The sequence below is a fragment of the Clupea harengus genome, chromosome 8 (assembly GCF_900700415.2).
Source record: "Clupea harengus chromosome 8, Ch_v2.0.2, whole genome shotgun sequence".
In the NCBI taxonomy this organism is placed as follows: Eukaryota; Metazoa; Chordata; class Actinopteri; order Clupeiformes; family Clupeidae; genus Clupea; species Clupea harengus.
In genome coordinates, this window is record NC_045159.1 from 6873498 (window position 1) to 6888749 (window position 15252).

At 42.1% G+C, this 15252-nt stretch overlaps 1 protein-coding gene across 1 annotated transcript; it reads left to right on the forward strand.

Moving 5' to 3' along the window:
* The first annotated feature begins 10488 nt into the window (after positions 1–10488).
* On the forward strand, positions 10489–14680 carry nipal4 (NIPA like domain containing 4). The gene is made up of 6 exons (XM_012835756.3): positions 10489–10960; positions 12052–12303; positions 12782–12838; positions 13022–13112; positions 13461–13621; positions 13790–14680. The coding sequence occupies exons 1-6, from the start codon at positions 10918–10920 to the stop codon at positions 14404–14406; spliced, it is 1221 nt and encodes a 406-aa protein (XP_012691210.1). The 5' UTR covers positions 10489–10917; the 3' UTR covers positions 14407–14680.
* Positions 14681–15252: the final 572 nt, after the last annotated feature.

A 15252-nucleotide genomic window follows, 5' to 3' on the forward strand; every position in this document is an offset into this window, starting at 1 on the left:
CATAAAACAGAGACATTTTTCCACAAGACCTCTCCATATCCTGAGTTGGTATGCACGTTCTTAAACTATGAGGCCTGATCAGTATTCCAGCATCGTTCATTCCAAACAAAGAGAAAAGACGCATTGGTGAGACATGAGTTTGAAAGCCTATAAATTTCCTTCGTAGGGTCCATCCCTATACACAGATTTAAAAAAAAAGCCATCAGCACCACTGCACTACAGCAGGGGAGCCTGAAATCATTTTTTATGGCTTTTATCGGAATGTTTTCAATTGACATCAATGAGCAGGAGGGAAGGGCCTGAAATCAGACCAGAAGGAACCTCTGTAGCCTGCAGCCACTTCTTTGACACGGTGTTGGTGTTGCGATCAGGCAGCAGTACCCTCAGTGATTCACACGCCAATCATTTCCCCTTTGAAACTGAGTGAACATTTTGTCTTTGTTATTTTCGTAAATTTCTCTATCTCACAAACTCATCGCCATAACTTGAATTATTGCAGTCCAAGACGCAGTGGACTGATATTAACCTTTCGACCGGCTGTGTCACTGAAGCCTCAAAGAACTTCAAAACGGCTTTGATATTTCTTTTGAGATTTCCAGCCGACCACCACAAAATAAAAGTTTTCTGAATACACTGAACTCTTTCAGGGAGGTGTATTATTGATTCTCTTATCATTTCAATCCAGCTTTCCACCTGAAAGACTTAAGCCCATCAGGGTCTGCTGACCCTGCAAACTAAAGAAACATAAGCTAGGATGAAAACATTCCAGTGAGTACCATTTACAGGCACCTAGTATGGTGTGCCCTACCATCCTGATTTCCACTGGCAGATGTTTGTGTGCCATTTCACCTTTTATTTAAACTCTTTTTACTTGCTTACTCTGTTTTGTAAGAAAACCATTTACTGATAAAATGAGGTCAACACAAGTATTAGTTTAAATATTATTCACTCCTGGATTTTCTTTTCTATCCGTATATGAATCTCTCTTGACAGCTCACACGTATATACACAGAGGGATCTCTGAGCGCTGAGAGCTTTGAAGTACAGCAGCATCTTTTATCATTTCCTCTCCTCTCGCTCACCCCCACGCCTTTGCTGTTCAATTGTTTAACCCTTTAGACCTAATTGCATGTCCTCTCCCTGCAGACTTGATGCACATCTTACATCAGTACGGCCAGGGTGAACACTGTGAGCTTTTCTAAAGCCTGAAAGTAGACTAGAAATGTACAGCGCGTGATAGAATGTCGAGCCCATGGCCAAGTGGCCCAGTGCAGCTTTGGGAGGTCTCAGAGGACCGAGGTCCATGGGGGCTCTGCAGTATGTCAACTGCTCGCTGCAAACCTCATTGTTCACAGGGTAAACATCCGTGCCACTCGATTTCGCAGTTCTCAAATCCGTTACCATGCCAACCTTACAATTCCACTGCCTAGTGTCTAGCTTTAGAATGTACCTTTCTGCTGCAAAACCCTGCAGCATGTCACATTCTTTTTTCTACATTAGTTTTCCCGATTCAGTAATTATTACAGTAATATATTATACAGTGACAATGGAAAGAGCAAAAACAAAATTAATAGCAACAGCATCTAGGTTCTGCGTACCGAAGTTTAAATCTTTTTGAATGTTTAGATCGTATTCATTCTTTTCTCATAACCTAACAATGTCTGTCACCTGCCTAAAATTGTCTCTAAACTCCAGTTACTTAGAGAAATGGAACTTTAAGATTAATAAATACTCTTTCTCTCACACAGAGACACACACAAACACACAGACACACAAACACACAGACACACACACACACACACACACACACAAACACACACACACACACACACACACTAAGAGGCTCAGTGGGTCGTCTGCTCTCGTAACACTAATGACAGGCGAATATGGGCGAAAGCACCATTATGGCAGCATAGCAACAGCTGCAAGAGTGGAAAACCTAGCAGGGAGCACCCCCTCCCACTGTAACAGCACATGGATGTGTAGTGTTCTGTGAAGTAAGCCCAGTGTGGACTCGCACTTGCTTGTGTGGGCCTGGAGATCCCAGCCGCCAAAAAAACAACAGAGAGAACAGCAGGCCACACTTTCAGCAGGAGAGGATATAACAGCAACAGCTCTGCCTGCAGTGGATGTTTACAGCAGTCTTGGGACAGAGTTGAAGAGCATTTTGGCCACCACAATAGCGAACGGGACATTAGCGTGCGCATAAACTAAGGGGGGCGCACTTCAGTAGAGGGATCAATAGCAATCTGTTGGGTTGCTGTTGCAAGTGGCAGGGATACTTTTAAAAAATCTGCCTGGAGTGCCGTTAACAACTGTCATCACAAACAGAAAGCTTTAAACTGTTTGTGCTCCACATCACTGTGTTTGTCTAATGGTTTGCAGTGTTCCTTTCCTACCCAGAACTTCTTTTAGCTACTGGCTAGGCAGAGGGATTGAACTTTCACTGCCATTTTACTCTTAGCAGCCATTTTAGAGATGGATGTAATCCCTTCCACCATCAACAGCATCTTCGTGTCACTTCAAGAGTATCTCCAGACAATGTCACTAACTTAGCCAGATGGAGATGGCAGTTCAGCCAGATGCACAACTCCATGCCTTTATCCCTGATGGTCGGGCTTCAGTGACACGCTCCTTACTGAGACCCTTTCAGTAACAGTCATGAGATACTTAAGAACATCTGGGGCTATTGAGGTAGAGAGGCTAAAAGACTGTAAGGGAAATCTGTGGGGTGTGAGAGTATGTCAGATTATATCATAGAGTTTCAGGTAGGACAGACAGAGAACCGATTTTAACTGTGAATTTGTGTAGCGTGGTTGTGGGCTTTGGAATACATGAATACATGTCATGAGAAGTAAATACACATCAATAAAAGGCAGATTACGTGTTCACTGATATTACATTTCATTGGTTTACCTTCAAGTTGGCCTTGATTCCTTTGTTTTGCTGAGTGTGTGTGTGGGTGTGCGTGCGTGCGCACGTTGGTGTGTGTGTGTGTCTTTGTGTGTGTGTGTGTGTGTCTTTGTGTGTGTGTGAAAATTATACAACAAACATTTTGCAGAAACCACCCATTTCGTATTAGGGGTTGCGTAGTGCAAGCCTATCAGAGTAAGAGTGTTGTGAGTCTAAACTATTAATATGTTATTTATAATGACCCAAATGGGAAAACTGGTATCAGGCTAACATTATGAATCTCAGCTATATGTACCGTGGGCCTACAGCCTATATTGCACTGTGATGTGTTAAAGGATCTTGGCAGATTTAGGTGAGGTTCCCAGATACAGTTGAACCAGGGCGGGTGGCAGAACTAGTAGACTGACGGTAGTTCTTGGTACCTCTTTGTCATTATTATAATTCTGTCTCTGGTTATTTGGCCACTAGGGGATGCTATAATGTGCTAGAAGGTTTATGTAAATAGACTGTTTCTCTTGTACAATTTGGCCTATCAGTAAGATTTTCTGATGAGCGGATGTACTCACACACTGTGTTATATTGTGTCATGACCTTCCGCACCATCTACTTCCCTGGCCAATTTGAGACATAATGCTGTGTGAGTCACACAAACATCATTCGTTTGGCAAGAATCATCAAAAGGGAATCTGTGCTTTGAAAAAGAGTAATTGACATGGCCAGCTTTATGGGCATGGTGCACAAACATATTTTATGGCAAAATATGCTCCCCAAAAATGTGGCTTAAAGGTGCACTTCGTGATTCTAATCCAATACTCTTTTTGTCAAATTCAGCAAATTGCCCCCCCATTGTCCCCACATGCTGTTTTTGCACTCAAACAGTACTCCTATGTTCATACACAGTCCTAGCTAAGTGGCTCAGACCAAGCCATACACTGTTCCAGACAATAATCACATTGCTTCAGGAGCACGGAAGGGAGGGGTGTAAATGATTTCGCTGTTGAGCTCAAATATCAACAACCTTTCACCAGAATCACAGACTGTACCTGTAACCACTCCAACAGGCCTAATGTTAGAAGCATTTGGAGAACACCCCCCTGGTTATGACTGGATATATTTGCGGCCATTTTATGATGCCAAGATTCTTTACGTCCACCCCGAGGCCTTTATAAACCTTGACACCTACTACAGTTTCATAATGTCACAGGTTGAGCTTAAAGACTGGCTCTGAAGTTCAACATTATTACGACTACTACTCATATCACTACTGCTAATAAGGCTGCTGCTGCTGCTGCTGCTGCCACTATTAACACTGCTGTCTTCCAAACCAAGACCACACACAAAAACTATCCCAAAAGCTGTCAGCACCAATGTGCATTTTCACCCAGTGCACTGCCAGCTGGAATTAAAGGTCTAGAGCAGGACTTGAGTTTGAGTGATCATGGCAATTAATTTAACACATGCAATGAACAAAAATAGAAAAATGAGCAATGCATTTGCTGTATGAAGCCTTCTTATCTCGTTCGGTGACACTCTCGGCTAATAGCATGTTTCTCTCATTCCGTAGCGCAATGGGGGTGGAGAGGGTTGGCTAGGAGGAGGACAATCAGATGCCCTGCAGTGAAAGCGAGGCTCTTGAAATTCAAACCAGCTTCATATAACATGACTATGGAGGCCCACGCTTTGGAGAAGATATGTCAGTAAATGGCAAGATGTGTCTCTGATTGACGGCCCCTATAATGAGGATTTTTTCATTCATTCACGTCAAAAAATAAATAAAAAAATGATGGCAGCCCTTTCAAAATCTCACTTGGTCTTTATGCAAACCAAGTGGAGCTAGGACCACTGTGCTGGAGACTGCTGAGTCATCATTTATGTAATTCATCCATACTTCAGTAGGACATGCCAATAGGCAAAGGGCAGAAGAAAAAAAAACAATAGTCAAAGGGCAAAGCTGAATGAGAAATGTCTCTGCTATCAATGCCATGGCAGCAGAAGGTGAGTCAAAGTCAAAGGCTGGTCCCATAAATGGTGTACCAGACATTAGCGCTTACTCAAGACTAGAAAGACAAAATGCATAGATTTGCGTTGTTTATTTGATCTACTGTTCTGAAGTTACTATAAGGTACTAAGAGTGAATTTTGGCTTTATACTGGGGTGGATTTCCCCAGCGCAATAGAACACAGAGAACTGGCGAGTCCCTTCAAATAATTACGACATATCAGAAAAAGAGGAGAAATGGGTACAGTTCCTCCGATTATTTTAATTTTTTTGCAAATGAAAAACACTGTTCTGTTGAAAACCCAGCATGAATTTAAGGCCAGACTCCAACAGATGTGCTTTGGTTTCAACCGACAAAACCTTCAGCAGAGGCGGGGGCATCCCAGAGGTGGGGGGCATTCCTTTGAAGGTGCCTTAATGTCATCTGATCATGTGCCTCTTATATAATGTTAATGCACTGTATAAGTGCACATCGAAAATGCACAAAAACACAGAGAAGACCAACCAGAAACGTTATCATGTATGCGAAGGCAATAAAACAATTCACCCCAATTCTTCCATGAGGCCTTTTGGATGCTCTGTCTGGAGTGCTGTTGGATATTTTAGTATCAACAATACGCAGTTTTTATAATAAGGCAGAGACACACAGTTGTAGAATTTAGACAATTGTATTTATCTTTGCAAAGAGGGAGAGAAGTTACAACATCAATGCTGCCAACTCAACTCCGAAGGGGCAGTCCCTACTTGCAGCGTTTATAGCCATGTGTTGTTCCTCATTATGGGTGGAATCACAAAAGTATGACCTTTCCTAACTTGGTATTTGGTAGAACCCATCTTTAAGACACATTTTTACTCTGTGACATTTCTCAGAATGTGTGGCTGTTCTTGGCCCAGCATCCTGTTCTGCTTCTAGGCGCAAGACTATGATCAACAGAATTTCCTAACAAGTGCATGTATGGTGAAGTTGTCTGAAGCGAGATGGAGAGGATTTGAGCTTTGAAGCAAATGCGTCTGGTCCAGGAAACAATAGCAACACCGTGCCCATGCCAAGACACGCCACTGAAAGACCCAGGAGCAAACAGAGGTGCCTGTTTTGTGAGCCTGGCGCACAATGTCACCTGTCCGGTTTCTCCCATGCATTTATTTCTCCCCCGGCTTCCTCACAGATCAGTCTCAATCTGCCCCTAACTTCCTCAAAGTCTGTAAAAGTAGCCTTGGCCTCCGCATTATCCGTGAACTACCCTTCCTCCGTTCCTACTCCCTGGCATTATCTGTTGACACAAAGGCCCAGTTGGCAAAGACTAGGTCAAGGTTGTGGATCAGACAAGCCCAGGGCTCAGCAAGGGCTGTGGTGTTGATCTGCCCTCAAAAGGCCCTCAGCAACTTGGCCGGGTTTCCATCGGACGGCGCTGTTGGTGGCTTGGAGTCGATACCCACCTTGAAGCCTGCTGGGCACCAGTCCACACACTGGCTGGGGCTCTGTGCTTTGATGCTGGCACCAGAGGTGTTGACTTTGGGCGCCATGTTGTCACCGCGCCACAGGCCATGTACTTTATGTAGGAGAACCTGTACAAAATAAGGGAGCTGAGAGGTATGGCTCAATCTTATTGAAAATATAGGATTCCCATGGCAGAAATCTTTTTTACATTGGTGTTCAATCTTGTTTTCTAAAACTGTCTTGTGTAAGACGTGGGAATAAAATACTATTTTCTTTACGGAAGAGTAAAGGAAAACCTGATTAAGAGTCTTGATTGCCTTCAGCGCTTGAGTTTGATTTCTTCTCACATTCGTGAGGATCTCCCCTGCAGGCATATGGATTTATGCCAATATTCTGTAAAAATGTTCTCCTAGGTAGACACATGAAAGAATGCATTTGTGCAAGCATCAAATCTCATGGGGGTCTGATGGTGGAGATCAAGACTGTTGCTGGAGACTGAGGCTGGATCTTCTTCCTCTTCCTCTTTCTCACCGCTTTTAAAGGAGCTAGGATGGTGTGAATGGCATGAAGCATGAGAATGAAAGACGGCGTTAAACAGAAGATAATGATTTCAGGCGGTCTAGTCTTTTCACATAAAAGGTGTGCTATGATTATGGAGTGAATGGTTTCATTTAACAGTCTGCGATTTTGGCGAATGGTTGATAATATTTTTTTTAACTCATCTTTATATATACATACACACATGAATACACACACACACACACACACACACACACACACACACATATATATATACATATATATACCAATGGCATGAAATGTTTATACTGTATTTATATATAATATGTTATCATTTGTGATAACATATTATAACGATGTTATGAGAGTGGAAGTGAGCACTTCGAATGGAGACACAGATCTTTTACCTCTCCATACCTACAGCTTTGAAATGGTGGCTGAAAAGGTTGGGTATAAGACGGTTGGGATAACACTTTCAGCAGATACCACTGAAGACAACACAAAATGAAGGGGGTTAGACTGCTCTACTGTGTTTCTGATCAATAATAGCACGGCAGGATCCCCAGTCTGGGTCCTTTGTTCAATACAGTTGTCCTTCAGCTTCAGTAGAGCTTCTCCACAGTGCACATTAGGAGATTTATCAGAATAGGGGCCAGGAAGAAAGCCTCTTTTACAGTGAAAAGGGCTATAACAGAGCCTTCCAGACAGTGCTGGTGCCCTTCCAGACTACTTTAAATGTCACAGCTGTGAACAAAACATATGACCCACTGTGATTTTATGAGGATTATTGAAAAGAGTAAAACGAAAAAAATGACACACTGTAAATTTTGAAAGTTAAAGAGATTATTACAATATTACATGAAAACTTAGAATCAATGTGCAGGGTTGTTGAAGGAGCAGTGATGTCTGCAAAATAAAGATCTTGTCTAAAATAATGATGTTACTTCCAAGCTTGCTTTGTGAGAACATTGAGTGTCTGTGTTGTGCAGGGCCGGCCCCGACCGTGTTAGAGCCCTAGTCTTTAATTTAAGAATCATGGTGACATTATGCCACTGACATATACTACAATGGTCAATGCTCACCAAATTAAACCCATCCACAATTATCTGTGGTAGCAAAATAGAGTTGAACAGACACAACATGAAGTTGATGATACAACATGGTTGGCACTGCTCAACACAAGCGTGTGTGTGTAAAAGTTGTTTATTGCAGTATGTTGGATGAAGTCATCTCTTGCGCCGTAACCATCTATCACAAACTGTAGTTAATGTTAGCCTGGCAGAAAGTGGCTAATGTTAGCTTTTTAGACTGCAACAGACATCATAGCCTTGGGGGCGTGAAACTTTGCTTATCTGATTGCGGACACAGGGTAATATTACATACCTCTTGTTATTGATGTGGCAGAAACTCAAAGCCATATGGACTTATCTAGCACACAATTGTGGTCTCACAACGTGTGTTAGTAGCCTACTTGTTTCTGTAGGTGTGAGCCATCAGCCATGACATACCCCTACCCCTCCAGACCAATCCCCACATAGATATAATTCGTTAGACATCATGTTACTCGCTCGACTGATGTCAGCGAACCCTTCAAAATGTCTTCAGAAGGGGTAGTGTGCACACGTAGCAGAGAGGCTATGCATAACAATGGGCTATAGCTCAGCACTGAGTAGTCTAGTCTAGTCTATAGACTTTCATTTTTTTTGTATTAAAAACTCTTCTGCGTACCCCTCTGACATGAGTGCCCGCCTATGTCACCGATGCCATGGGAAGCCCCTGGTGTTGTGTGTGATAAAAAAAGCTAAGAAACTATACATGTCCTCTGCATGCCATGAATGGGTGTTTAGTATTTTAGTAACATAAGGATGTGATTTGAAAATATTTATAAATATGACCAAAAATGAGGATTCATATTTAGCATTTGAGGACTTTGTTGTCAATAGATGACGATAGTTAAGCTTTTCTAAAGACATTATATGTCTATATCGTTAACTACAGCCTTGTGTCTTTTACAAGAAATAGAGCATGTCCATGTTGCAACGTTGAGTTTCTTGGTGTATGTCTACATCTGCTGGACATAAGTGGAAACTGCATGATGTTTTCCCAGAGCTCTATGCAACATTGTCCTGTTATGCCCCTGACACCCTTCTGCTCTGACACAGATGGCCATCAGTGAAGTATTCCCAACCAGTCCATATGTTTAAGTATTTAACTCAAACACAACACAAGGTGTTATATAGCTGTTGTAATGATGCAATTAGATTATGAACCATTAACGAAATCACAAAATTGATCATTGGTTTCCCACAAAGGGGAAGGGGAAACCATTTCTCACAAATGGCATAAACACCTCATGAGGTTTGTGATCTCTAATGTGAGGATTTGTGGCACAGAGGTCCATTTACCTGCTTTCTTAAAGGTGTGGCTCTCCGTTCCTCCTCTTAAAGGCGTTTCCCCCTCCAACTTCCAACCCCCCACCCCCACCCCACCCCTGTTTACACATTCCAATCTTTATTGATGTACTTTTTCACTCCTACCTCAAAACACAATACACAACACACACGTATTAGTTCCAAAGAAATACCTTTGTATGTGTGAACATACTTGTATGGAATGATTGTAAGATGAATGGTTAATAAAAGTCACTGTCTTAGTCACCTGGCTACGGATCTTACAGTCCTCCCTGTGTATCCCTATGTTTGTTTTTTCTCTTTTTCCTGGTGGAGAGCTGGTCCCAACCCAAACCAGCTTGGCACATCAGTCACCTGACACCTCACAGTTGAAACAGTCAAGCCACCTGAAAAGCAGGATAACCAGTCTGGCTCATAATACTGCTTTATGAAACCAAATGCTATAGTGAAGTATTGCTCTTTTCTTTCTCTTGTGATTGATACCCACATTCGGTTAATATTCACCAGCCTTTCCCTTTGAGATCATTCAGACTGACCAAATTAACAAAATTGTTGTAGTTTGATTTCATGTCCATGGTATACTCTTGTCTGAAGTATAGAAATATACACATTCGCACACAAATCGAATGTGCAAGGCCAATGCTGATATAGAGAGAACTGTTATCTATGGACTTATCTATTTTATGATATACATTTCAATGGAGTAAACTGAATTTCCCCTCCCCCTCCTCCCCTCAGGCTCCCCACCTATTATGCAGTGCGTGGAGTTAGACTCAGAGCTGGGGGTGAGTTTACACTTTAATAACAGTTAAGGACTTTATCAAAATCTGACAGCTAAAATATGGAAAACGTCCTCATTGATCAATATTGTTCAATAACCTTAATAAAATGCCTAGCTTTGCTGTAGTCTGAAGTTGCCCATGTCACACATGGCACGACTACTCAAAGACATTATGAAATATGAAAAAATTATGAAAAAATAATCTGACATGGTGGTATAGAAAGCTAACGGGCTCTCATGCTTCAACCTGTGCGTGCATGATAAATGACTGGAGGTGGCTTTTGTTCGTACTTGAAAGGTTTTGGGTGTGTCGCATTCCACCCTCAACAAATTTGTGTTTTTAGTGTTAACTGCCACGCCCTCGGGAACACAACGGAACACTCAGTGCTTATGCTCGGCTGGGGGTTTGATAACCTCACAGAGTTTGTGAACCCTGTTGTGTTGTGCCCATTCTTTCCTGTTGGAAATTGAACGTGGGAAGACATTTCTGCGATTTGTAGCAACGTCAAAGATTCAGCTATACCACTCAGATATTCATAAGCAGTAGGGAGACCTCAGAGTAACATTATACGCTAAACCTATGAGGACTCGCTTGGGCGGGGCAGACGGATGTACCTGAGCAGGTTGTTTGCTGCTAACCGGATCCCAGAGATTGCTCGAGGATAGCCTACATGAGAGCAGACCGCTTGATTTCGCAACATGAATCAAATCAAAAACGAACCGATTAAATATAACCCGAATGACTAACAGAAAACACACCTTGAACTTTAAATCAAGACTAAGTTCGTGTATCCAATGTAGATTACCGAATCATGACCTTCGTGGCCTTATAACAAACTTTCCGGACAACAAGCGACATGATGCAAAATGTACATTTATCTGATGATGTGTGCCAAAATGGTAAGTGTTAATAAAACTGTTGTTACTGTAATTGTAGGTACGTTAGGTATTGTAGAGGGGGCATAAAAGCTAATGTTTGAGAAATGACCTTTGGGGTAAAATTAGAGGATTCTCATTATTTTACTGATTTCTGACTAGACGGTTTTTCGTTCAACTGTTATGCTCTAAAAAGGTAGAAGTAGGCCTACCTGTAGTAATAAACCTCTCTTGTACTTGGTGAAGTAACCCGCATTTATCTTAAAACTCAAAGTTTTATCCACAGTCACTGAAACAGATCTTGTGTATTTGTTGTAATAGTTTGTTCAAAGGGCATTTTCCCCAGGTCATGCACCTAATGTCCTGTTTCTATGTCCACAATGTGGCTATGCCTACACTCTCATCCATGGACATGAGTGTATGCTCAAACACCTTTATTGACATGGCAAACATTTCATCACGACACCACTGACATACGTAGCTTACAGGTAACAGCTGTCGGGGGAATTTTACATCCAATCCAATCATTATATTGTATCTATTTATTGTATTCTTATTCAAATTTGTATTAATTTATTTTTGATGTTTATGTATATAGATACTTGATTCCTATTCCTACTACCTTGCTGCTATGACAACTGAATTTCCCTCACGGGATTAATACAAGTTTATCTTATCTTAACTTATCTTATAACTGGTTCTTAAATGATGCCATGGAAGAAATAAGTAAAAATGTGCTAAACAATTATCTCTCTGTCACTTTATTTTCTCAAGATAGAATGTGTTCAACAAATATATAGTTTAATACTGTGCAGTAGTTAACAATCAAAATATATTCTGCTGTCTGTGATTGGATATCAAAGTTGTGGAGATTTAAAACAATATTTGTGTTTTGGTGTAAAATCTTGCATGCAAATACAAATACCTAATTAGGTGCATTTCTCAGAATGGAGAACTGCTGATCCTGTTCTCCATCATGTATATCAGTTGGCGGACCGATATTTGATACTGATTTCGTTTTTAACCCAGCTCAGTTTCTGCCAAGCAACTTCTGCCACCATCAAGTTTCGGTCAAATTATATTTTCACCTTTTGTCTTCTTTGTTCCTCTTGTAGTGACTATTGTTAGGTTACTCTGTCCAGCTCGAAATTCCACCTGTCTAATAAACCCAGAGGCCTCCATCAACACCACTCTCCATGACAGCAGCAACTCCACGGTAGCAGCTCTGTCAGTTGATAAATGGAACAACTACAACTTCTGGATTGGCCTGGCCCTCGCTGTGCTCTCATCTTTCTTGATTGGAGGAAGTGTAATTCTGAAGAAGAAAGCTTTGCTGCGTCTTGCCAGCAATGGACAGACAAGAGCAGGTATGTTGCATCTCGGCATCGTTTTTTCTCTTGCCAATTCAGATTCTGATATTTTAACTGATTAATTTATATGACATCAAAAATCTAATATGAATTATCATTAAATAGAAGAAAAAAAAAATGTTTTGTTTCATCCAATGATTGTACATGTGAACATTTTGTTTACATAAGGAAAATTGAGAAAATCATAGATCAGAAGATACTACATTGTTATCACATTGTTATATAAATATTTGATCAGTGTGAGTGCTGAATACTGTATGTTACAGAGTCATGCAGTTTCTGGCTTTCAGATATAGAATATCAGTTGAAATCACAAAGGGGGGAAGAAAGGGGGGGGGGTCTGCTCTCTTACCACCACAGCCCCAAGGGTTAGCTACCAAGGCAATTGCCTCTGTGTATCATCTCCAAGAACCATCACTGGTAGCCTCACCACCCTAATTACGTAACTAAGACCATAATATCTCACTTTGGATAGGTGAGGGGGGACATGGGTACCTGAAGGACTGGATTTGGTGGGGTGGACTCCTTACAAGTAAGTCTCAAGTGATGATGGTTAAAATCTTTAAAAATAATGACATAATACACTGTAGCCCAGTGTTACATAGTGTTGCATAGCACAGTTCAGCATATAGGCAGAATGTCATAACATGGTGGGCTGATGTCATAACATCATACTGCATAGCATAGTGGACTGATTTGTGTGTGTGTTTCTCAGTGGGAACAGGCGAAGTGGCTAACTTCGCTGCATACATGTTTGCCCCTGCCACTGTGGTCACTCCCTTAGGAGCCCTGAGTGTTCTTATCAGGTTGGTACCACCCCTCTCTACACCATTCATGCGTTTCAGTAGATGACTGTATAGAGCGAAACTCACCATCAAGTCAGCGAAAGAAAAAACATAAACTCTAATGAACTTTACTGAAGCCTTACTGTTGTATTTGAAGTTGAATGAATGACTATTGAAACCAAGGTTGTGGTTTTAAGACACTGCTCAAACTGTGTATTGCGATTTAGTTTTCATGTCTTCTATCTGAAATGGGAATATGCTTTGTACCTTTCTTTTGAAGTAGATGTAGTATTGTTCCTTGTTTTGAAAGGCCTATCGTTGTTGTCTGCTGTTCATAATAGAGTTTGGTGTAAATAAATGTCCTTTCAGTGCTGTTCTGTCTTCCTACCTGTTGGGGGAGTCGATGAACCTGTTGGGAAAGATGGGATGTGTGCTTAGTCTGCTAGGCAGCACTATAATGGTCATCCATGCACCAGAGGAGGAAGAGGTGACAACCTTAAAGGAAATGGCGGATAAATTATTGGACCCAGGTACGTTGAGATTAGTATTAACTACTACTACTAATAATAGTAATATATCTTTTTATGTAATATCCAGTATGACTTTTGGTTTAATACCAAAAGCCATGACTTGGGTGACATATTTAATCAGATTATTATGTGTCTCAGACAGCATTCATTTTGTATTTATTCCCTCAGGTTTTCTGGTTTACATCTCTGTCCTACTGGTCACCTGCATGGTGCTAATCTTCTACGTCTCTCCGCGCGTGGGCCCCACAAACATCTTGGTGTACATCAGCATCTGCTCCCTGCTCGGTGCCTTCACCGTGTCCTCAGTGAAAGGCCTGGGCATCGCCATCCGCACCGTCTTCACCGACCCGTCCGTCGTCCGCAACCCCCTCACCTGGATCCTGCTCTTCACTTTGGTGGGCTCCATCGTCACCCAAGTCAACTACCTGAACAAGTCCCTGGACACGTTCAACACCCTGCTCGTCTATCCCGTGTACTACGTGTTCTTCACCACCGTGGTTCTGACTACCTCCGTCATCCTCTTCAAGGAGTGGTGGGCCATGTCAGGTGTGGACATTGTGGGGACCGTCGGGGGCTTCTCAGTCATTGTCCTCGGCGTAAGCATGCTGCACCTGTTCAAGGACATCGCGGTGACGCTGAAGGAGCTCAAGAGTAGCCTGTGCCAGCCGGTGGTGGGGATGGGGGGCGGGCCGCCCAAGAGGGAGGACAAGCACATTCTCATCGAGAACATCGAGTGCCTTCCGCCCATGAGAGAGGACGGGCCTCGAGTGTTTATCATCAGCTAAGAGGCTCCAGCCCATAGCTCGCTGTGTGTATATGAGTCTCTTAAATCTGTTTAGTGATTCTTTTGTTTCTTCTGCTGATGACAGAACAACATGACGCAGTATGCTGTGCTAATCAGACCACTGCTGAAAGTCAGTCTATGACGCAGAATACAACTTTGCCAATAAATTTGGTAGTAGACGGTGACATGACAGTATGGACCCCCCTTCAACTATCTGTCAGTTATATCTCTGTAAATAGCAACCAACATCACCTAATACATTTTTTTATGAACTATTTTGAATTTCATTTCTGCCAAAAGTCCAACCCTTTTCAAGTTCGTTCTTGTAAAGGATGTTACTGATGTGTGCATGGGTGATGTGTCGCTCTCCATGTGTCGTTCTTCTTCCACTGGGGGCACTTCACCTCCAGCTGCTTTCCTTTTAACCAGACTCAGTATGAGGGAAGGCATGTTGAGGAATTTAAAGAGGGGAGATCTGTGTGATGGAGTAGTGCATATTTGAGTCAGTCATTGTCACGAAGAGAGAAAGAGAGGACCCAAATGCACGACACGAGAGGCAGGTGTATAGCGAACTTACAAAATGAAGGTCGGCGTTTAACAAAAACCAAGCAGGCAAACTAAGCACAGAGAGCAGGCTGAGACAGAATCCAGAATCCAGGTACAAAAATTTTAATAAACAGGCAAAAACAGAGTGCTAGAAAACTAGGCATAGGGCACAAAGACAGCAAACAGAAGCACATGGCAATACAAAACAAAAACAAAGGCATATGGCAAAGAAAAACAAAACCTCGCAAACATACAGAAACAGAAACATACAGAGAAAACAAGGAACACAGGAGGGCAGGAA